This window comes from Nicotiana attenuata, chromosome 6, assembly GCF_001879085.1.
Source record: "Nicotiana attenuata strain UT chromosome 6, NIATTr2, whole genome shotgun sequence".
Lineage (NCBI taxonomy): Eukaryota > Viridiplantae > Streptophyta > Magnoliopsida > Solanales > Solanaceae > Nicotiana > Nicotiana attenuata.
The window spans coordinates 83,909,293-83,933,698 of record NC_031994.1 but is presented as its reverse complement, the minus strand read 5'-3'; the positions used below and the strand labels follow the sequence as shown (position 1 = coordinate 83,933,698).

The 24,406-nt window shown below is 37.2% G+C and overlaps 1 protein-coding gene across 3 annotated transcripts in view; it reads left to right on the top strand.

Moving 5' to 3' along the window:
- Positions 1 to 21,548, top strand: part of LOC109227343 (DNA polymerase I) — a 58,008-nt gene extending 36,460 nt beyond the window's left edge. For all 3 annotated transcript variants that reach the window (XM_019392468.1, XM_019392469.1, XM_019392467.1), the window contains 4 exons: positions 3,450 to 3,508; positions 20,159 to 20,203; positions 20,280 to 20,354; positions 21,075 to 21,548. In XM_019392468.1, the coding sequence (XP_019248013.1) occupies positions 3,450 to 3,508; positions 20,159 to 20,203; positions 20,280 to 20,354; positions 21,075 to 21,230 (335 nt within the window). In that variant the 3' untranslated portion in view covers positions 21,231 to 21,548. The remainder of the gene's footprint in view (positions 1 to 3,449; positions 3,509 to 20,158; positions 20,204 to 20,279; positions 20,355 to 21,074) is intronic.

The window sequence follows — 24,406 nt, the reverse complement described above, 5'->3', positions numbered from 1 at the left end:
ACAACCCACTCAAATAATTTTTTTTTTGTTTTTTTAACAACCTGCTAACTCTACATGACACACTCCATCTAGGAACATTAAAACACATAAATATCAAGCTGCAGATAACAAAGAAAAACAATTCAGCATGAACAGCAATAGTCTCCCAGCGAGACTCGAAGAAACAGACCGTTAACGAAGCAGCTAAATAAAATGCCAGTAAGAATAGAAAAAATTAAAATAATTCAAAAGACAACATCTCAAAGTAACTCAAAAAGATAAAATAAATCAAAATTCTGGAAGATCTACCAAAGCCCATATTTCAAAACTTACATCCCCATACGTGTTTCAGAACATCGAATGGAAGGCTATAACCAATTGTTGACAAAGAAATATTAGTGAATTCCTAATTAATAAACCTAAGATTTAAGGAAATACACTTAGAAATATACTAGAAATGCTTCACCTAAGTGTGATTAGATTCAAATAATAACTTTAATTATAGGCAAATAATTCATTGTGTGCTAAGCGATATCAATTTGATTTGGACAGAATCATAAAGATAGGTAATTAAGAATAAAAGACACAAAAATATGACCTCCCAAAGAAACTATTTTAAGACTTTGAGTATCAAGACTCCCACATGGATCACTGGACTTGAATTCTCATGATAAACATATTAAAGTTCAGAGAAAAATTATAAGAAAACTTTGACATTGCTTTGAAGCTTTAGACATACGAAATTCCTTTAAAACAAATCAAAATCTCATCTCACGATGACTTCGATACAAATCAAACAAAACTACTGATACGAAACTTGGTTAAATGTTAGAATAGAAGTTGAGATCATACACCCCACTGTGTCCGAAAATCATTCCCATGGTTTTTATAAAACTCAAACAAAAGAGAAACTAAGAATAACATGCCAATACCAAGCTTAAAAAGCACATATCACATAAACAATAAGAGAAGAAAAGAGATGAACCTGAAATATCAATCTTCCTTAAATAGCAAAATGAAAAAAGTCGGCTACAAACTTTGAGCCCGAAATCCTTCGAAACTGTGGCTAATTCACTCCAGGAACTGGAATCCGAAATCACGATCTCGAACCAAATCTTAGCACCTCAAGGGAAATCCATTTTTGAAACCGAAATTAAAAAGAGAACTCAAGTATTTTTGTATATTTTTCTTTTCTGAAGCTCAATCACAATTGATTCAGCAAAAGCAACATATTTTTGTATGTTTTCCCTTTCTAAAATTTAAAATGAAAACTCAAAAGAATAGAAATCCTCAAAAGCCTCGTTCTTTTTTTTCTCTCTCCAAAACCGTGTCCAGCCCCAAAATCCGAAATGAATTCATTAAGTAGGAAATCTTGAAGCCTCTCTGCTTGTTTTTCAAGAAATGGCTTATATCCGTAAATCTATTCAAGTTTGGACGGATTTTTGACAAATGGAAGGCTAGGATCAAATCCCTTAATCCTATGGCTCCCATTCATCTCAAAATCATCCCAAAAGAGAACAAAACGCGTGATGTGTTTGAGGGATAATTCGGATGAAATCATGAGGAGAATATTCGAGTTTGTTAGGATTTTGGTGACGTGGAAGAAAGGGATAAGAGGAGAGGGAACCATTAAGGATCAAATGAGTGGACTCGACGAGAATCGGTGAGTTTTCCGGCGAGTCCATGGCGGCAGCAAGGGGTGGGTGAGTTGCGGTTGTGGGAAATCTTTAGGTTTAGGGTTTGGAGAGTATTAGGTTTATATATGAAGGTGTTTTAATTTATATAAAACACAAATTATTAATTATTAAAAATATTAGTAGGATTTTTATAAAAATAATAAAAGGCTTATCACTTTATACTTTTGATGAATTCAAAATTATAATTTAGTAAAAAAAATTATATTATTTAAATTTTCAGTAAAATACAAAATGAGAAAATTAATCAAATATTACAGTAGAAAAGAATGTACGACAAGAGGGGGATAAAGATAATTTTATAATAATAGATAAAAGATAAATAAATAAGATAAGTATAAGAAAATATATACTTATGTTCTATTAAAATAAAAGTAGTATCAAAATATTAAGCCAATTGACAAGTTAATAAAAATTCACATTAGTAAATGTTTTGTACCAAGTACTTGTTAATTTTAATAAAAAATAAACAAGGAATAAATAATTTATTTGATTACTATATGATGTGTATCCTTTGATTTTGTATTGATTTTATTATATTTCTGTACACTACATTAAATAATAAAATAATAGCTAATATTTATTAATATAATATGATATATTAGATTATAATTTTAAAATATAAATATTCTGTCAAATTATCCGCGCATCGCGCGGGTTCTAACACTAGTATAAATAAAAAGCCTCCTCAAGCAGCTCTTGAATGCGACGGGTCTCGCGGGGATGGTCCAGGGGCGTCTGTCATGCTCAAGCTCTGTAACATGCCCCGTAATGATGCACCAGTGTTGTGAATAAGGGTCCTGGCATGTGCCCCCGCCTCCTGAAGGCCGAACCTAAACATATACTGACCATGTTGCTCCACGTGTGACTAGATATGTTGAATATAGACGAGGATAGGAACGACCTTTGTAAGAACGACATGAGGTTCTAAATGACTTTGAGATCCCCAACATTTCCTATTGGATACATGCAAGACATGATGCCATTCTGAGTCAAAATAGGATTTTTCGCTTGGGAGAAAGAAAGATTTAACAACAAAGGCAAAATTTAGTTTCTCATGCTGCAAAGATGAAAAAAGGGAAGGTAACCACTGGCCAAAGTCCGGAAGGAAGAAGCAATTTAAATTCGATAATTGTTTTCCTATGCAAACAGGTCCCATACATTTACTTATCAGAACCCATGTATTAAGTAACTCTTGATGCCATAGCTCTCTAAGGAGTAAGTTAGAACTGATAAAGTAACAAGGAGTATGGTGCAAGCTACCACAATGTGATAGTGTTTGCATGCCTACTTGACGTAGTCTTACTTTTTACCAGCCTATAAAACCTCTTTGTTTTGATTTTTCAAACATGCAAAACTTTTCTTGAAACGCAATGGAACGTCTCAATGTCCACAATATCTATTACCTAAGAGATGGATTTTCAAAGTCACCCTACAAATTAAATGAGTTGATCCTATACACCAAATCCCCGATCATTCTTTGTGGGATGGAGGAAGAATTAAATAAGTTATTAATCTTAAATGTCGTACCATGGTTCTTATAGTCTTAAAAAAATATTGCATTTCTTTAATATTACACTTTCTTCTTCAAAAAATGAACTGTTTGTTAATAAAAATAAGACATGTATTAATCTTTTTGAATAGCACTGGTTTTTTATGTATTCTTTTCTCTTTGCTTTTTTTTATCTTCCTTCATTTATGTAGTAGTTTTTGTTCCCATTAATCAGCTTTAATTTAGATCTATACTAACTTGTTTCCATCCTGATTTTTGAATAGGAACACTAGAAAACTTATTGGAACGTGTTGAACAAGTTGAGGAGGAGCGAATTAGAAAGGTAATGCCTGCTGATTTACGATTGTGGTATTTTCTGCTTCTCTTAGTAGTGACTTATCAGATGAGATTCACCATTTTCAATTGTCTGTTCTTTAATTGTCCATTTAAATTTCCTCCTCCAGAGGAAGCCCATGCATATTTATTATCCCAGGGTATTGTTAGGAAACAGAAATTGAGCTTAGATTTGATAATACTCTAATGGAAAGTAGTATATCACAGTCTTGGGTCTGCATCTTGCAGTTCTAGAATTACTGTTGATGTGAACAGGATCCGAATTACTGTGGCTGTGAATTGGTTGCACTCCTACTGCTTTGTTCTTTTTATTCCTTTAGCTGGAATTATGATATTATTTCACGATTGTTTTTAGACCATATCTTTGTTCAATGGAATATGATGGCATTTCACCCTGCTGAAAAAAGATAATGTGCAGAGGTGAAGAAGAGGAAATCTAGTTTATTGTTCGTGATTTCTGACAATTAAAGAGATGTTATCTGCCAAATACCATCTTTTTGGAATTTGAGACATTTTGCTGTGTATATGCATGTGTCTGTGCTGGTTTTGTATTTCACAGTTCACAAATTATAGGATGTGAATAGCCTGAAGCAGGCCATAGTGAGAAGAAACAGTCAATCCTATGAATTAAAAGCTCTCTTTGAAAATGGTAACAATGTGGTAGTTATATGTTTGTCTCTCTTCCACCTCCAAAATAATTCTACTGTTGCATATCAGGAAGTCATTGCTTGTAGTAACGACTTGTCACGATCTATTGGTTCATGCGGAATCCATGTCCTAGGTGTATAAGTAAACATTCTTTTCGCAAAGCGTAGATAATAAAATAGAGTGAAAATGTCCACTCCGAAACCAGTTGCGCAGAAACATGTACGGGTTCAGCAAAAGGATCCCCTGAATATTGTGTAGCTGTTGTTGAACCGGGTCAAATCTCTTCCAACAATTTCAATGGCTAATGGGTCTCAAACCATAACAACTGGAATAGGTCAAGCTAGTCCACTTTCTTGCTTTTTTTTTTTTACTTTACAACCACTTAATGAGTCTGAATAGGTATGATTAAGATCCATAACAGAGACTTAATTTCATTAAGATGCTATCATCCACATTCATTACTCCCACCACCTACTATTATCTAACTACTACCATCACCACCACCACCACCAACCTTAACCTTACCCGCCGCCACAACCACCACCTATCACCATCATCCTCAACCACAACCACACACTCACCCACCTCAACTACCACAACCAATCACCCCGTCATCATCAACAACCATAGATGGTACCACCCATCATTATAAACTACCACCGCCCACCATCACCTTCCTTAATCACAACCACAACCATCACCAACACCCACCATTATTAACATTCACCATGCACCACCACTATCCTCAACCATAATCGCTATTGCTATCAATCACCACTAGCTACTACCCGGAACCACCACCATCAACCAAACCCACCACCATCAACCAAACCCACCACCAACCACGTCTTCAGGCATCACAAGCACTTCTGTTAGCCATCACTACCACCAACTACCAAATATATATATATATATATATATATATATATATATATATATATATATATATATATATATATATATATTATTGATAGAATATTAGCTTAATTAGTATTTTATTTGAATTTTATGCTTATTAATTTTTAAATAAAGATAATTTTATATATTCTGATGCTAAAAAAACGAACAGTCCTAATCATTTAGTATTTAAATCTTAATACATATAATAATATTCAGATGCGTATTCAGATTCAGATGGCTTAATCTTAATATACATTTTGATATTCAGATATGTATTCCGATTTAGACATCTTAATTTTAAAAAAAAAATGAGGCCTTAATCTCATATCAATTAGTCACTTGGCCAAAATATTTAACTGTTCTATTTTTTATTTTATGTATGATTGTCTTAATACAAGATCAAGTATGGGATGGATCATTAGTATTGGACGTGAACTACACGGATTTTATTGCCTTACTCTTCCTAAATCACTTACATCTTGTCCTCCCTCAACAACTTATCCTATTACCGATTTGCTCGATTTATTACATAAACTGTTGGAACATTTCAGTTTATCAAAACTTCAGAAAATAGTACTTGGTTAGTCTCACTTGTCCACCCTAGAGTGTGAGTCATGTCAACTCAGTAAGCATACTCGCCCCCATTTCCCTCAATGTCCTGATAATCGGGCAGTCATCTTTCACTTTAGTTCATTAACATATTTGGGTTCTGGTTAGGTCAATTCTACCTTGGGATTTTGTTACTTTGTTAGTTCTATTGAGGATTATTTTATGTTGTTCGGACTCTCCGGAAATACCGATGGGTGTGTGTCAGATTCTCCAAATGTATTATATTTTTGGAGGATCTGATACGAGTGTGACAGCATTTTGGAGAGTCCACGTAACATAGTGATTATTCGAAGTGCACTTGGATATTCTTGATGAAAAATCGATTTGAGTTTCTATTTTTCAGACCTTTCATGTTGAAATCCAAAATCAATTTGGAGTTTCTATCCGCACATTTCGTAGTGATAATGCCTCATAATAATTGTCTTTTCCATTTCAACAGTTTATGAACTCTCATGGGATCATCATCACCCTCTTGTCCTTACACATCCCAACAAAATAGGGTATAGTCAAACCTCTTTATAATAGCATCGTTTGCTTCGGCACTTTTTTGACTTTTGTAAAATGGGTGTCATACACCTATAATAGCATTTGGAGCCTAAATATATTTTGGGTATTATAGACAAAAATTATCCAAGAATTAATTTTTTCCTTTTTTAATGTTGCATATAAAATATAAAAAAAAAAATTCAAGTTTAAAATCTCAAAAGATATAAATATACAACTAATTAAATGTTAAAGAAATCTAATAAATTATTAATAAATCCATAACTAAATGTACAAAAATTTGTACTCTAAGGCACATATTTTAAAGCTACTAGAAAATTACTCCATCCGTTCCAATTTATATGGACCTGTTTAACTGAGCATGAAGCTTAAGAAAAAACGATGACTTTTGGAATTTTTGGTCCTAAACAAGTCAAAAAGGGGCCCAAAGTATTTGTGTAGTTATAAAAGCTTCTCATTAAGGGTAGAATTGTAAGTTTAAGCTAAATTGTTACCAAATATAGAAAGGGGTCATTCTTTTTGGAATAGACCAAAAAGAAAATAGGTTCACATAAACTAGAACAGATGGAGTAAATTCTTTTAAGATTGATAGAAGAACTCTGTAATTACTAGTTTGTTTCGTAGATTTCAGTATCTTAGTAGTGGTATAACTCTTGAATTGGTGAAGATTTGCATCCAAACATTCAACAAAAGGGTATCCAATTGCTTTTCCTTGAAGGCAATTTGATAGCTTAATAGTTGAATCTTCTATCTCAGTCCAAGTAGTAGTATTTTCAGGTTCTTCGTCAGCACTTTCATCTGTCTCCATAGTATCTTTTTCTTCCACTCCAATAATTTGTGCAATAATTTATTCATCAGTGAAAGCTTCAATAATAGGAAGTGTTACATCAAACTGCGCAGATGTGGTAGCATCCATCGTAATGAAATTTGGACTATAAGTGATGATACATTCCCAACATACTTAACCAGTCCTATGTTTTCACTATTAGCATTGGGATTATCATCTATAGGTACGATTCCAGTTTTTTTCCAACAATTGAGAATGGTGGAGCCTTCACATCATTCCATGCTTCTACCAGAGTGTTAATAGCTTGCCGCATATTGAACTTATTGTCACTACATAATGGATGGCTCCCATTGCGCTCATATTCATCAATCAAATGCTTGACGAAGTGGCTTTTGTACTTATCTTTAAAATTTGCAATAATACCAGCATCTGTAGGCTGAATATGTGATATCATATTAGGTAGGAGATGATGAACCTGAATAATTAAATGTATTAGCACATGATCAAGGCTACAAAAAGTACCTTAACATATGTTAGTTGACTTTCGTATTCCTCGATCTCATGAGGAGTAACATTGTCCATCAACAGTAGAATCTTGCAATTTTCATCTTCAAATTTAGCATTTAGACGAAGCATGTCTTGTTTGAAAATTTCACGAGTCATCCATTCTTTCTTGTTGTAAAAATAGTTGATGTATGGCAGAGAGGCCATGTCTACATTCTTATAACAACGAGGTTTAGCAATAGTTCCAATCACTATAGGTTTTAGCTTTCTCTATTCCTGCAATGAAGTACGAATTAGAAAATAATTTAATAAAAGTTTGGATTTAGTATGTTACTTCCTCAACAATAAAATTTAGATTTAGTTGTGAGTTTCAATTTAGAAGTTTTTAAATATAAATAAATCAACTAAACGAAGCATTTAAATTTTAAGAAATTTCAATATACTAAATCTATTTCTAAAGAGATATCTTACCCGGAACGTTGCACATTAACATTACGATGATTCTTGATTTGTCTTCCTTACGTCTGCTCTCTAGCATTTGAGCAAGAGTCTTGTCGGAAGCCATACATAGGAAAAGGCCAGTCTCATTACACTTGAAGACATCTCTATGTGCATAATCTTTTATTACTTCTTAAAGTTTAGTTCGGAAAGAAGGAAGGTCTTGGATGGGCGCGCTTTCAGCGTCACCATGAAAACAATAAAATTTGATGCCATGTCGTCGTTTGAATTGTAAAAGCCCCACTAGAGGTAGAGAATTTTTTTCTCTAGCGTTACAGATGCTGCAAAATCAAGAGCATTGGTGACGATGATTGCATCTGTCAAGATGACATGGTTTGCCCTTACTTGAGTAAACCAAATATGTACTGCTTTGTCGATTTGGTTAATCTTGATTAATTAGTTTTGGATGAACAAAAGTTTAAATAATTTTTTTCTATACGTACCTCTGCATGCTCACATTCGCGCAATCTCGCCGCCTCTATATACTTGTTCTTCTTCCTAAGAATGTCAGTGATTGTTTTACGACTAGTAAGTGCAAATTTCTCCTTTAGTTGTTCATCTATGACGCTAGGATTACCTTTTGTATTGGCACAATACTACCTTTGTTTTTAAAGGAATAGCTTGACGTTATACCCCATATGGCATGAAAAGAAAAGGGATAGCTTGAAGTAGGAATAACTTTAGTGAGTTCTTCAAATTTTATTACCTGTGCAAGAAGAGAAATTCACTCTAATACTTAAACATCCAAAAATATCATATGCTAATCTCTTTAAATAAAAAAGTATGATGTGCATATCTTAAAAAAGCATGAATAGATTACGTTTAAATATTTTTGGCATTTGTCCAATGTAAAATATATCATGTGTAGATCTTCAAAGAAAAAAGTAAGATGTGCATATCTTCAAGGGGCTTAGTGCTATCATAATAAAATAATATATGTTATTATAGGTTGTGCATTAAAGTTATATAATATTTGGTCAAAATATTTAGACTTATTATTAGTAATAATCTTAGAGAATCTATATGACTATTATAGAGGGGTAATTTTACAAAGAGCGTACTGCCATAAAGATGACTGCTGCTATTATAGGTAGAAAGCTATTATAGAGAAGTAAAATATAACGTAAAAAATCAGTTCTGAGAAAAATTAGAATTTGATAGTGATTGACTGTTATATAGGGATGTTATTATAGAGAGGTCTGCCTGTAGCTGAAAGAAAATCAATAGGCATCAGATTGAGACTTCTTGTATCCTACCTACAATCTCATGTTGCTTTTTTTGGGGATGCATTTCTCACATCCTGTTTTCTTATTAATCGTATGCCATCTTCAACTATCCAAAATCAAGTTCCAGTTTTTATGGCTCTTGGTGAGGACCCGAGTGAGAATCTCACGACCCAACATAGACTCTTGTTGATGGACTTAAAGATCACGATAAAGAGGAAGAAGATGGGGGTCGGCCGAAGATCAAGTGAGGAGTCCTGACTAAGAACAAAGCTCAGGAGTTGGGGGGAGAAATTGTTGGCTATGGAGGCCCGTAGGAGTACTGGGGACGTGAGTGGTATGTGGACCATATTTAACTGCATTAGGAAAGCTGCACGAGAGGTGTTAGGGGTCTCGAAGGGTTACTCTGGCGGTCATAAAGGGTAATGATGGTAGACTGAGCAAGTCAAAGGAAAAGTGGAAGCCAAGAAAGAGGCGCATTTGAATTTAGTGGAGAGCACATACGAGGAGGAGAAGAGGACGAATTACAGAATGGTATAAGAAGGCTAAGAAGGAGGCGAAGTTAGCGGAGAAGCTAAGACTACATCGTTTGTTTTTTGTATGAAGAACTGAGGGACAAAGGTAGGGACAAGAAGCTATTCAAGCTGGCAAAGATGCGAGAACGGAAAGCTCGTGATCTGGACCAAGTGAGGTATATCAACGACAAGGAAGGCATAGGTTTAATGGAAGATGCACAAATTAAACGAAGTTGTCAGACATACTTCCATAAACTCCTAAATGAATAGGGAGATAGAAACATTATGCTGGGTGATTTGGAGCACTCCGAGTGTCGATCGAGGTTTTGGGTATTGTAGGTGCATAAATTGAGGAGGTCATGGGGGTTGTGGTTAAGATGAGCAGGGGGAAAAGCGATCGGGTCAGATGAAATTTTGGAGGTAAGTGGGTAGGACAGGCTTGGAGTGGCTAATTGGGATTCTTTACATCATTTTTAGGACGAAGAAGGTGCTCAAATAGTGGAGGTGGAATACGATGTTTCCGTTGTACAAGAACAAATGTGATATTCAAAATTTGTAATGAGTGTTATCAAAGGCGAAAAACGCAAAAAAACTCTAAGGTTTGTTGGGCATTAAGCGCAAAGCGCAAATAAAGCGTGGGCTTTAATGATAAAAGGCGCAACTGGAGAAAAAGTAAAAATATGTATTTGTAGTCCAAGACTAATAATTATAAGCATGAATAACAAATATATTGACAAAAAAATAAAAAAAATTCACGATAAAGTGAAATATCAATTGTTTAATGTCGCCTTTTCAGGATTACACTCATTGGTAAGGAAAAGTATGTCTTAGAGCCTTGATGCAACAGTAAGGCGACCACAAAGCGAGACGAAGCGCTCAACATGTTTTGAGCCTCGCTTCAGGGCTTAAGCGCGCCTTGACAAAACTGTTTGTAACAACTATAGGGGTATGAAGTTGCTTAGTCATACTATGAAAGTTTGGGAGAGGGTGGTGGAAGTGAGGGTAAGGAGGACTGTGTCTATTTTCGAGAAACAGCTCGGGTTCATACCAGGACGTTCGACAACGGAAGCCATCCACATTGTTAAGAGGTTGGTGGAAAAGTACGGGAAAAGGAAGAAGTATTTGCATATGGTGTTTATTGACCTAGAGAAAACGTATGATAAAGTCCCAAGGGAGGTTCTTTGAAGATGTTTGGAGGCTAAAGGTGTTCTTGTAGCATACACTTGGGTGATTAAGGACATGTATTATAGAGCTAGACTCGGGTGAGGACAGTGGGAGAAGGCTCGGATCATTTTTCGGTTGTGATAGGGTTATACCAAGGATCTGTGCTTGGCCCGTTTTTTGCCTTGATGATAGACGCTCTGACGTGCCATATTCAAGGGGAGGTTCCATGATGTATGTTATTCGCATATAACATAGTACTGATTGACGAGATGCGAGGCAGTGTTAACGAGAAGTTGAAAGTTTAGAGACAAACCCTAGATTCTAAAGGTTTCAAGTTGAGTTGGACTAAGATATAATACTTGAATTGCAAGTTCAGTGACGTGATGGAGAAAGCGGACATGGCCATGAGGCTTGATTCACAAGCCATCCCCAAGAGAGGATGTTACAAGTATCTTGAGTCAGTTATCTAAGTGAATGGGGAGATTGACGAGGATGTCACACATCGTATAGGGGCAGGGTATAAAATGGAGGCTAACATCCGGCATTTTGTGTGATAAGAATGTGTTGTCGAAACTCAAAGGTAAGTTCTAATAAGTGGTATTAGGCCGACTATGTTGTATGGTGCAGAGTGCCGGCCAGTTAAGAACTCCCATATCTAGAAGATAAAGTAGCAGAAACGAGGATATTGAGATAGAAGTGCGGACATACTGGGTTGGATAAGTAAGAATGAAGATCTCCGGGTAAAGGGCGTGGCTCCCGCGGAGGACAAGATGCGGGAAGCAAGGCATAGATGGTTCGGGCATTTGAAGAGGAGAAGCTCAGATGCACCATTAAGGAGGTGTGAGCGGATGGCTTTGGTGGCTATTGTGAGAATGCACGGGAGAAAAAATCTATTATTGATATTCTGTTTAATTATAATATAATGAGCCATATTTATACAATACATATATACTCCTATTCTATGTGGACCGACTTACCACACTCATAGGAAAGGAAATGTCAAGTCTAGTCACTGTGAGGTAATTTAATTTACCAACCAGCCGCCTATATCTTGCAGGATAGCTAAGCGGCTCCCCCTGTCCTGGTAGAAGTTTAGAATTCAGATCCATAGGAGTGTCAACAGGTCTACAACCTGTCATTCATGTCTCCTCAAGAATGTCTAAGGCATACTTCCGTTGTGAGATTACAATACCTAAGCTAGACTGGACGACCTCAATACCTAGAAAATACTTTAATCTGCCCAGATCCTTAGTTTGAAAGGGCTGAAAGATATGTTGCTTCAACTTAGTAATACCATTCTTATCATTGCCGGTAATAACAGTATCATCAACATATACCACTAGATAAATACTGCGATTTGAAGCAGAATACCGATAAAAAACAGAGTGATCAGCTTCACTACGAGTCATGCCAAACTCTTGAATAACCGTGTCGAACTTACCAAACCAAGCTCGAGGAGACTGCTTTAGACCATAGAGGGACCGTCGCAACCGATATACAAGGCTACTAGACTCCATCCGAGCAACAAAATCAGGTGGTTGCTCCATATAAACTGCATCCTCAAGGTCACCGTGAAGAAAATCATTCTTAATGTCCAACTGATAAAGAGACCAATGGCGAACAACATCCATGGATAGAAAAAGGCGGACTGATGCTATTTTAGCCACGAGAGAGAAAGTATCACTATAATCGAGCCCAAATATCTAAGTATACCCTTTGGTAACAAGACGAGCCTTAAGTTCATCAATTTGGCCATCTGGACCAACTTTGACTGCATGCAACCAATGACAATCAACAGTCGATTTACCCGAAGGAAGAGGAACAAGCTCCCAAGTAGCACTCGTATGTAAAGCAGATATCTCGTCAATCATAGCCTGTCGTCAACCTGGATGAGACAGTGCTTCCCCTCTAGACTTAGGGATGGAAACAGAGGACAAAGATGATACAAATGCACATGGGATGATGACAGACGATGGTAATTTAAATCGACATAATGTGGATTAGGATTAAGTGTGGACATTATACCTTCCGTAGTGCAATCAGTTGACTAAGAGGAGACAAGTCCGTAGTATTAGCAGGGTCAGGTGCAGGACGTGAATCAGCTGGGCCTGATGCTGGGCGCGGACGACGATGATAAGTCAGGAGTGGTTGAGGTGTAGGAGGTTGAACTGGACTAGGTGTTGGAACTAGAGTTATAGGTGGTGGAGCTGCAACTGGAGCTATAAGTGGTAAAGCTGGAGTTATAAAGGAAGATGAATGGGAGATAGTGACTGAATCTCCAAAAGATGGAACTAATAGCACCTCAGAAATATTTAAGTGATTACCTAGGTCTGTGAAGTATGATTGGGTTTCAAATAAGGTAACATCAATAGACATAGGTACCATTGGAGGTTAGGAGAATAGTATCGATATCCCTTTTGCATTCTCGAGTAACCCAAAAATACGCACTTAAGGTTATGAACAAAACACGTGCTCCGAAAGACACGGGATGGAAGAGAGAACAAAGGTAAGTGGGAAAACATGATAGAAAATGGAACTTGATTTTGGATGGCTGAAGATGGTATATGATTAATAAGATAGCAAGATGTAAGAACTGTATCCCCCAAAAAACGCAACGGAACATGAGATTATATGTGTAGGGTACAAGCCGTTTCAATAAAATGTCTATTCTTTCTTTCAGCTACCCCATTTTGTTGGGATGTGTACGAACAAGATGTTTGATGAATAATTCCATGAGAGTTCACAAACTGCTGAAATGAGGAATACAAATACTCTAGGGCATTATTACTACAAAATGTCCAAATTGATTTTGAATTTACGCGTGGAAGGTCTGGGAAATAGAAAACAACTAAGCTCGATTTTTCATCAAAAATATCCAAGTGCACGTGGAATAATCATCAATGAAACTGAGAAAGTAGTGGAACCCCAAGGTAGAACTAACCCGAATAGGTCCCCAAACATCTGAATGGACTAAAATAAAGGGTGTCTCTACTCGAATATCAAGACGCCGAGGGAAATGGGAGCAGATATGCTTACCGGCCTGACATGATTCACACTCTGGAGTGGACAAGTGAGATAACCTAGGTACCATTTTCTGAAGTTTTGACAAACTGGGATGTCCCAACCGTTAATGTAATAAATCTGGTGAATCAGTAACCGGACAAGTTTGTTGAAGGAAAACAAGATGTGTGTCTATGTGATTTTGCAAGGATAAGGTAATAAAGTCCATCCGATTCACGCCCGACCCAAATGATCCGCCTTATACTGCGTTCTTGTATAAAAACAAGGTCATCAAGAAATAAAACAGAGCATTTAAGTGATTTGGCTAAGAGACTAACGACTTAGTGATTAAAAGGACTATCGGGAACATAAAGAACTAGATCTAAAGGTAAGGAAGGAAGTGAACTTGCTTGACGTATTCCAGTTGCCATGGTTTGAGACCCGTTGGCATTGTGACGGTTGGGAGAGATTGAGAACATGAAATAGTAGTGAAAAGAGATTTGCTACTAGAAATATGATAAGATGCATCTGAATCAATGACCCAAGACTCAGAGGTTGAAGATTAGGAGACACGAGTTACACTACTATCAGTTTGAACAACGAAGCTATCCCTGAAGATATCTGTTTACATGCTTTGTACTGAAGGTTCTCTAATTCGGTAGAGAAACCATCCAACTATTCATAGTATTGGATTCCATTTTGCGACAACCAATTTCTCAAATTCTTGACTACAACTTGTATGATTAACCTTGGAATACCAAATCAGAACACTTTTTTTTTTTTTGGAAAACACTGTTCACTTACCGGAAAATAAACGAAGTTGCCGAAATTTGATGAAACTTGAATGGATAAACTCGGAATAACATACTGAGTAATCTGTCCAAAAGGAGCTTCGTCGGAAAGTGGCCTGAAAAGATAGATCTCGCTGGAAAAATTTCACTTTGGTCGGCGCGTGACGATGCGTGGATGGGATTTTTTCGATGGGGTTTTGTAGGGTTTGGTCGCCGGAGGATGGAGAATACTGTGGTGCTGTTGGTTTACACAACATCGGTAAAAAATGGTTTTGACGCAAACAACTTCATAAGTCACCGGAAAATTGCACGGTGGCGACTGTGAGATGCACGGGAGAAAAAATCTATTATTGATAGTTTGTGTAATTATATTACAATGAGCCCTATTTATACAATACATATCATACTCCTATTCTATGTGGGACTAGGATTAATTCATGTAATTTACACAACTATCTAACAAGTATGAAAAAAGGTAAAGGGAAGGCCAATAAGTATTTGAAAGAGGTGATCAGGCAAGACATAACGCGTATTCAGCTTACCAAGTACATGGCCTTTGATAGGAGGGTGTGGAAGTCGAGAATTAGGGTAGAAAGGGTAGTAAGTAGTCGAGTGTAGTTCTGTTCCGTACCGTGGTATTAGGGTTAGTCTGTTAGTGTTTTGTTCTTAAATTGCTAGTATTACATGTTATTTTCCTACTATCTTCTGCTTCGGTTTTATAGTATCTTGCTGTTGTTACTGCTTATTTCTATTGCTTCATTCCATCTATTTTTATGGCTTTTAGATTGCTGTTATTATCTTTATGGCCTTTGTTGTTGATATTGCTTGTTCATATTGTTCTTTTTTATCTTCTCCGAGCTGTGGGTCTCTCAGAAATAACCTCTACCTTCCTTGGGTAGGGGTAAGTTCTGTGTACACACTACCATCCACAAACCCTACTTGTGGGATTCACTGGTTTTGTTGTTGTTGTTGTTTTCCCACTCACCGGTAAGTTCTGTGTACACACTACCATCCACATACTCTACTTGTGGGATTCACTGGTTTTGTTGTTGTTGTTGTTGTTTCCCCACTCACCTTTGTTCTATCTTCCACGTCGTGACTTTGGGAGCACGTGCTTTGATCATAACTCTACTCCAGAAGTTAGCTCCTTGTGCTCTTAAATGCGTGTTTCTAGGTTACTCGGGGTCGCATAAGTGATATCGGTGCTATTCAGCTAATCTTTAACGATAGCTTATGTTTGTTGATGTTACTTCTTCGAAAGTCGAAACCCAACCATACCGCACATGTTCAGGTAATCACCTAGACATTTATGAGGTGGTTACCAATTTCATCTTTTGGAGATTCAGACACTCTCTCCTTTTCCTCCGTAGCTCCACCACCTACAACTCTAGCACCACTAGCTACAGCTCCAGCTCCACCATCTACAGCTCCAGTTCCATCATCTACAACTCCAATTCTCTCACCTACTGCCCCAGTTCAACCTTCTAGGTTTCCACTACTCTTGACTTAGCGTCCAACATCAAGTCCTGATGATTCACGTCCCATATAGGATCCTTCATGTACTGCATACTTGTCTCTCCCTAGTGCATCATTCACACTCAGAAAGGTATTTGATCCAATCATAACTCAATCCTACTATACTGGTTTGAGTTATCATCATTTATCATCACCCCATTATGTCTTTGTGGCATCATTGTCCTTTATTTCTATCTCTAAGTACATAGGTGAAGTGCTATCTCATCCCGGATGGCGACGGGCTATGTCAAAGAGATGTTTGCTTTACATGCTAGTGGTACTTGAGAGCTTGTTCCTCTACCTCCAGGTAAATCTACCGTTAATTGTCGATGAATGTATGCAGTCAAAGTTACTCCAGATGGTCAAAATAATCGACTTAAAGCCCGCCTTGTTACTAATGGCTATACTCAGATATTTAGGCTTGATTACGAAAATACTTTCTCCCCTAAAATTGCATGTCCGTTTTTTCTATCCGTGGCTGTTGTTCGCTATTGGCTTTTTTATCAATTGGATATTAAGAATGCTTTTCTCCTTTGGTGATTTTGAGGATGAAGTATACATGGAGCAACCACCTTGTTTTGTTGCTCTGGAGGAGTATAGTGATCTTGTATGCCGGTTGCGTTAGTCCCTATATGGTTTGAAATAGTCTCCTTGAGCTTGTTTTGGTAAGTTTAGCACGGTCATTTAGTAGTTTGGTATGACTCTTCATTCAGTATTCTATAGACATACGGCTCATAATCTACGCATTTTATTTGATTGTGTTTGTTGTTGATATAGTCATTATGGGCAATGATGGAGATTGTATAATTAAATTAAAGCAACATCTCTTTCAGCATTTCCAGACGAAGGACCTAGGCAAGTTGAAGTATTTCCTAGGCATTAAGGTCAAGCAGTCCAAATAAGGAATTGTCATCTCACAACGTAAATATGCCTTAGACATTCCCGAGGAGACAAGTATGACAGGTTGTAGACCCATTGACACTCCTATGCCCAGGAACATTAAACTTCTACCACGACATGGGGAGCCTCCTGGAAGGTATAGGCGTCTGGTTGTTAAGTTGAACTATCACATAATGACTCAATCTGACATTGCCTTTCATGTTAGTGTTGTAAGTCCGTTTATGGACTCTCCATGTGGTAGTCACTAGGATGCAATTATTCATATTCTTCGATACATAAACTTTGCCCCTGGCAAAGGATTTCTTTTTGAAGCTTGAGGTCATGAGCAGATTATTAGCTATACAAACGTCGATTAGGCACGATCACCTTCTGATATGGGCTCCGCATCTGGATATAGTGTTCTCGTCGGAGATAATTTGGTGTCTTGAAAAAGCAAGAAACAAAATGTGGTTACTCAGTCTAGTACAAAAGTGAATACCAAGCATTGGGTTTGGCAATTTGAGAACTAATTTCTATTAAGCAAATACTAATTAATTGAAGTTTGGAGAAATCAGTTCGATGAAATTTGTGTGTGATAACCAAGATGCTCTTCATATTGCATCAAATCTCGTGTTTCTTAAGAGAACTAAACACATTGAAATCGTCTGTCACTTTATTAGAGAAAAGATACTCTCAGAAAATATTGTTACAAAATTCGTGAAGTGAAATGAGCAGCTTATAGATATTTTAACCAAGTCCCTCACCGATTCTCGTATTAGCTACATTTGTAAGTTATGCTTTAGAGGAAGTGTTAGAATCTCGTAGAATATTCTAGGATCTTGTAGATAGAGTATAGCTTGATTTACTCCTATAATTATGTTCATTTTGATTCTCTTTCTTTTCTTAGAACTTAGCTAAAACCCCAATTGCTTCGAGGGAATAATCAAGTTCTCTTTCAAACTCAATTCTTTCTCACACAATGGTTGAATTTAGACCAGTTGCTCATGAGATTTGTGAAATGTGGAGTAAACGATTCTTAGAATTCTTGAAGATTTTCGATTTTCAATTTTCTCCCATGAAAGTATACTGCGATAGTAAAGCATCAATTTCTGTTACTCATAGTTTGGTTCTTTATGAAAGAGCAAAACATGCAGAAGTAGATTGGCACTTACGAAAAACTTGATAATGGACTGTGTTGCATGCCATACATTACCAACTGCCATTGATTTACTTACTAAAGGACTGCAAACAAAGCAAATCGACGGTTTGATAAGCAAGCTGGCAATGAAAACTATTCTCAAGTTAGCTTGAGGGAGATTGTTGGAGCATAGAAGATTCATCACGATATTAGCAAATCAGTATGCACTGGCGATTGACACACTAACGCGCTACATTCAAGGGGAGGTGCCATGGTGCATGTTATTTGCAAATGGCATTGTACTGATTGACGAGACGCGGATGGTGTTAACGCGAGGTTAGAAGTTATGAGGCAAACCGTGGAGTCTAAAGTTTTCAAGTTGAGCAGGAGCAAGACAGACTACTTAGAGTGCAAGTTCAGTGGTGCGACTTAGGAAGTGGACAAAGACGTGAGACTTGATTCACAAGTCATTCCTAGGAGAGAAAGCATCAAGTACCTTGGTTCAGTTATAAATGGGGAGATTGCCAAGGATGTCACACATCATATTGGAGCGCGGTGGATGAAATGGAGGCTCGCTTCCTGTATTTTGTGTGATAAGAATGTGCCACCAAAACTTAAGATAGGTTCTATAGAGCGGTGGTCAGACTGACTATGTTGTATGTGGCTGAGTGTTGGCCAGTCAAGAACTCCTATACCTAGAAGATGAAAGTGGCAGAAACGAGGATGTTGAGATGGACATGCGGGCATACCATGATAGATAAAATTATGGATGAAGTTATTCGGGACAAGGTGGGCGTGGCCCCTGTGGAGGACAAGATGCGGGAAGCGAGCTTATTAGATGGTTCGAGTATGGGAAGAGGAGAGGCATAGATGCTCCGGTGAGGAGGTATGAGAGGTTGGTTTTGGAGGGCCGGAGAGGTAGAGGCAGGCCGGAGAAGTATTAGGGAGAGGTAATTAGGCAAGACATGGCGATTCTCCAGCTTAGCGAGGACTTGATCCTGGATAGGAAAATGTGGAGGTTGAGAATTAATGTAGAGGGCTAGGTAGCCGAGTATTGTCCTGGCTCATACCAGTAGTTTTAGTGCATTACTTAATGTTAGTCTTGTATTTTCTTATTCTTAGATTTCTGTTATTACTTGTTTCCTTCGCTTCGATTTTCTGATTGGTTTTTTGTTGTTGTTATTGTTGGTCCTTCCTTTTTCATGAGCCGAGGGTCTAGCGGAAACTGGCTCTCTGCCTTTTTAAAGGTAGGGGTAAGGTCTGCGTACACACTACCTTCCCCAGATCCCACTTGTGGATTACAGTTTTTTGTTGTTGTTGTATTAACCAAATCAGTATACCACTTGCTGATTTCAGAGATTTTCTTGCTGATATTATTCTGTACAGATATACTTAAATATTGTAAATTGGGATAGTTACATTATAGGTTAGCTAGTTTGTTTAGCTTCAAGCATTATGTTCTTTATCCTATGTCAGATGAAAATATGAATGACTTTCTTTGACAGGAAACCATCAAAAGTTCTCCTCAAAATTAATTTCTGTCATAAATCTTATATTTAAGTGTACATTATTTTTATCAGCCTTTTAGTATGATATACTGACATTTCCAGGAATAATATTTTACTTATCCTTTGGGTTGGGAACTATGCTAGTACCTCTTACAATGTCAATTTGCCGATATGTTTTGTGTATTTCCTTGGAATCTTCTTCAAAAGGAGCTGGTTTTAGTCACGAGATCAAGAAAAGCTGACTGTTCAGCTTTTCTTGTTTCCTTTTCTTTTAATCTCAAGATAAGCTAATATTTCTATTCCTTCACTAACTACTCTTGAATGCGTTAATGATTTCTTCATGGAATTATGCATATTTCTCCCTTCCGCGTGTGATTCCTTCCACATTCTTCTGCTTTTGATGAGTAGGTGTGTCATAACTTAAACGCTTAAGTTGACTGGTTAATTTGTTTTCAGGTATTGCTATCCAATGCGGAGCTGGCTAGACTAAGCAAGGATCTAGTATGTAGCTTTTTCCCTATGATATGTACCTGTGACTCATCATTCATCGTGGTGATTAATTCTGTCAATTACGCAGGCAATATTACGATGTGATCTGCCATCCTACATGGTTCCTTTTGCCCCTGATGACTTGATATTTGAGAAACCAGAGGTGAGTCAATATTAATATGAAGTAGCTTTTCCTCTAGAAATCTTGATGCTGCCTCCGTTTGGGAGCAACCCAGCAATTCACTTATTATCAAGGTCCTTAGACCTGCAGTGTCCATGTTTATTGATGTCTATAAGCTATTCGCCAACATCCAACCATCCAAATTTGTCTGGTGGCAAATAGTAAAATAGTTTTCCTAGAGCGAGGACAGGGCACTCCAGGGAGTGAACTTCTAAATCTCTCGCATGCGTACACGTGGTTATTAATTGTGAAGTATGTCGTTCTTCTAGCCCAAATTTCTCGTATATTTGTTTTCAGCCTATGGAATATTGCTCTTTCCTTGGAAGAATAAATTTTGACATGCAGTATGTCTATACATTGCTCAAAGATAAATGTTCCACATAACGAATTTCAAGGTCCACACAGACAGCAGCTAGAGCAGTCCATACATTTAAAAGCACCTTGTCTATCCCTGCAAGTGTTTGTTGTGTGAGTTTTGATTAGCCTGATCTCTGAACTTGGTGTAAGCTACTTATCTGTTTTCGAGATTAGGTCTATGTCCGAGATAGGTTTTTGCTATGCGTGTGTAGATTATATTGAAGCTTGAAGTTATATAGTTTGCAACGGGCATTAGAAAATCAGGTCAAGAACTTATGAAAAACTAAAGCAAATGCTGATGCATGTATGATTGCTGGCATCTGAAAGTTGAGATTTTGGATGCAGGATGGCGGGGAGAAATTTACTAGCCTCTTAACGGCTATTAGTGCTTATGCTGAAGGATTTTCCGCGGATACCATAATTAGAAGAGCTTTGTATTTGTGGAAGAAGCTTGAGAAGCAAAATACATATACCCTGCACCAGAAACTTCTATCAGCCTGATCGGAGACTCTGAGATCCTGAAAATCGATGGTGATACAATTCCTAGTTCTTCTGTTCATAGCTTTTTTTTAGATTATAGATTATCATTGAAAACAAAAATGAATGTAGGGTATACTGGTCAGAGCACCTCCTTGTAAAATATACCAGTGAGCATTCTGCATTAGTAATTGGTCTTTTACTGAAACGTGCTTTCATATTGCTGAAACATGATATGCAGTAGCTTTACTGGAATTGGGAATTAATAACAGAAATCCAAAAAATTGGATTTCCTTTCTGCCATTTGGATGGATAAAGAAATTCAAGGGAAAATTGAGATTATTATATTTGTCTGTACTGGATTTTGCCACAGAGAAGGATGAGAAGACACAATTCTGAATTACTACAGCTTTTATAGTGCACTACTTGTCGCATTAAAAGAAAAAATCCCTTGGATTTATCACGAATAACAAGATTAACCAGTAAAATTATTGGTCTTTGGTATGTTTAAAGTTTAAACTCTTATAGCCGGATGTATTTCTTTACGTGATTTCGCTTCTCTTTACGCAGCCCTTTTTAATTTTAATTTGATGTCAAATTAATGTAGGTTATGAACGTAAATTTGTTTGATTATCACCTAATTACTTTTTTATTTATTATCTCGTCATCCAAGAAAAATTTTATGTTTCAATGCAATGTAAAGAAATGAAAAGGATGGTTAGGTTCTGCTATTGATAGTCTAAGAGCCTGTTTGGCCAAGTTGCCAAAATCTGTTTATTTTAAAAAGTAATTTTTTTCAGAAGTACTTTTTGTGAAAGTACTTTTGAAAAAAAAAAACAGTTTGTGTTTCAATCTATGCACTAGATAAGTACCTTTTTAGGTCTTTCAATGCTTGATGGCATTATAGAGTGCACACTAAATCATTCTTCTTTTTCAAAAGCGAAATGAAATGATGTCACTTCTCAAAGATCTCGAGATAAACCTGTTTATGTATGAGCCTGCCGATCAATCTATGCACTTCCTTCATACTTGTCAATTGGTCTGGGATGTCCTTGATGGCTTTGATCTTATTGGAGTTTACTTCGATTCCCCTTAGAGAGACCAAAAACCCCAGGAACTTACAGGAACCAACTCCGAAGGCACATTTCTTTGGGTTGAGCTTCATGTTGTACTTTCTCAAAATGACAAATGTTTCTTGGAGATAATTCAAATGATCTCCTGCATTAAGAGACTTAACCAACATGTCGTCAATATAAACCTCCATTGTCTTACCAATCTGTTGTTCAAACATCTTGTTAACAAGCCTCTGGTAAGTAGCTCCGTCATTCTTAAGCCCGAAAGGCATAACATTATAACAGTATGTGCCAAAATTTGTGATAAATGATGTGTTTTCTTGATCTTCCGGGTGCATCCTAATTTTATTATACCCAGAATATGCATCAAGAAAACTCATTAACTCATGCCCGGCTGTAGCATCAGTCATTTGATCAATGTTTAGCAATAGGAAAGAGTCCTTAGGGCATGCCTTATTTAAATCTTTATAATCCACACACATTCTAAATTTATTATTCTTTTTAGGTACTACTACTATGTTAGCCAGCTAATCGGGGTAATTACCTCTCGAATTGAACCTATATTGAGTAACCGAGTTACCTCTTCTTTGACAAACCTATTTTTGACCTCTGCTATCAGTCGTTTCTTCTGTCTTATCGGAGGGAAGTTGGATCCAAACTCAATTTGTGGACAACCACTTCCAATAAAATACTTGTCATACTGAATGCGACCATGCAAACAATCTACGTTAGTTTTTAGAAAATCTATAATTTTTAACCTGAGTTCGGGACTCAACCCCGTTCCTAAGTGAAATTTTCTTTCTAAAAACTTTGTGAACAAGGCCACTTGTTCGAGCTCTTCTATGGTTGATTTGGTCGCACCTGTTTCCTCCGATACTTGAAAAGACCTAGGTACCTGAGAAAATTCTGATGACTTATTTTTTCTTCAATCGAGGTGGAAGAAGGCACCAGTTTCTATTATTTCTATTTGCTCATCATTTCTTTGCACTTGCTACTGCACAAGGTTCCTTGTAGTTGGTTGATCTCCTCTGATCTGCTTGATCCCTTCCGGTGTGGAAAATTTCAATACCTGATGGTATGTTGAAGGCACAACCTTCATTTCATGTATCCATGGCCTTCCAAGGATCACGTTGTATCCCCTGTCACCATCTACCACTTCGAACAGAGTGGGTTTTGTTATGACTTCCGCATGTGTGGGCAGCAATATATTTCCCCGGGTTGTAACACTTGTTAAGTTGAACCTAGCTAAAAGCTTTATTTTTGGAACTATGTTTTTGGTTTGCTTTTCTTGCTACAAGACTCTCCATTATATGATGTTAGCAGAACTTCCTGGATCAACCAACACACATTTAATTTTGAAATCTAACACATTAAGAGAAATTACCAGAGCGTCGTTGTGTGGTAAGAGAAGTCCATCAATATCCTCTTCTGTAAATGTGGTGTCATCTTCTGAAACTTCTTGAATCTTTTTTCCATGAGTTACCGATATCTTCATCTTTTTGGCTGCCAAAAATGTCACCCCATTTACTTCGTCTCCCAAAGATCATGTTTATCGTCATGCAAGGTGAACCCGCAACAGGTTTTGATGGTTCTACAACATCTCGATTTTTCCCATAGTTATTCTTAGCCAGATCACATATAAATTCTCTGAGGTAATCATTTTTTAAAAATGTTGCCACCTCTTCTCGAAGGTGCCGGCAGTCCCCAGTCCTATGACCATGCGTCCCAAGGAACTCACTCCATAGCTTAGGATCCCTTTGGCTAAGATCTGATCGAATTCGTTTAGGGAACCTAGCCTCCTTTATGTTCCTCATAACCGACACATGTTCTGCCAAGCTGATGTTGAAGTTGTAGTTGGATAACCAGGGATATGTTGAATCTCGGGACCCTGATGCATCTTTCTCCTGCAAAGCTCTGCTACTTCGACCATGATTCGCCCTTCTATTGGAAGAGAACCTATCCGATGACTGAAAACCTTTATTACCTCACCCATCGGCCCTTTTGTAAGGTTGAAAATGACTCTTAAAAGGACATCCGATCTGTATCAAAATCACTTTCGAATTTTTCTTGATTCTGATCACGATTTTGTCCTTTGGAAGACATCGAAGAACCAAGTTGGTCATATTC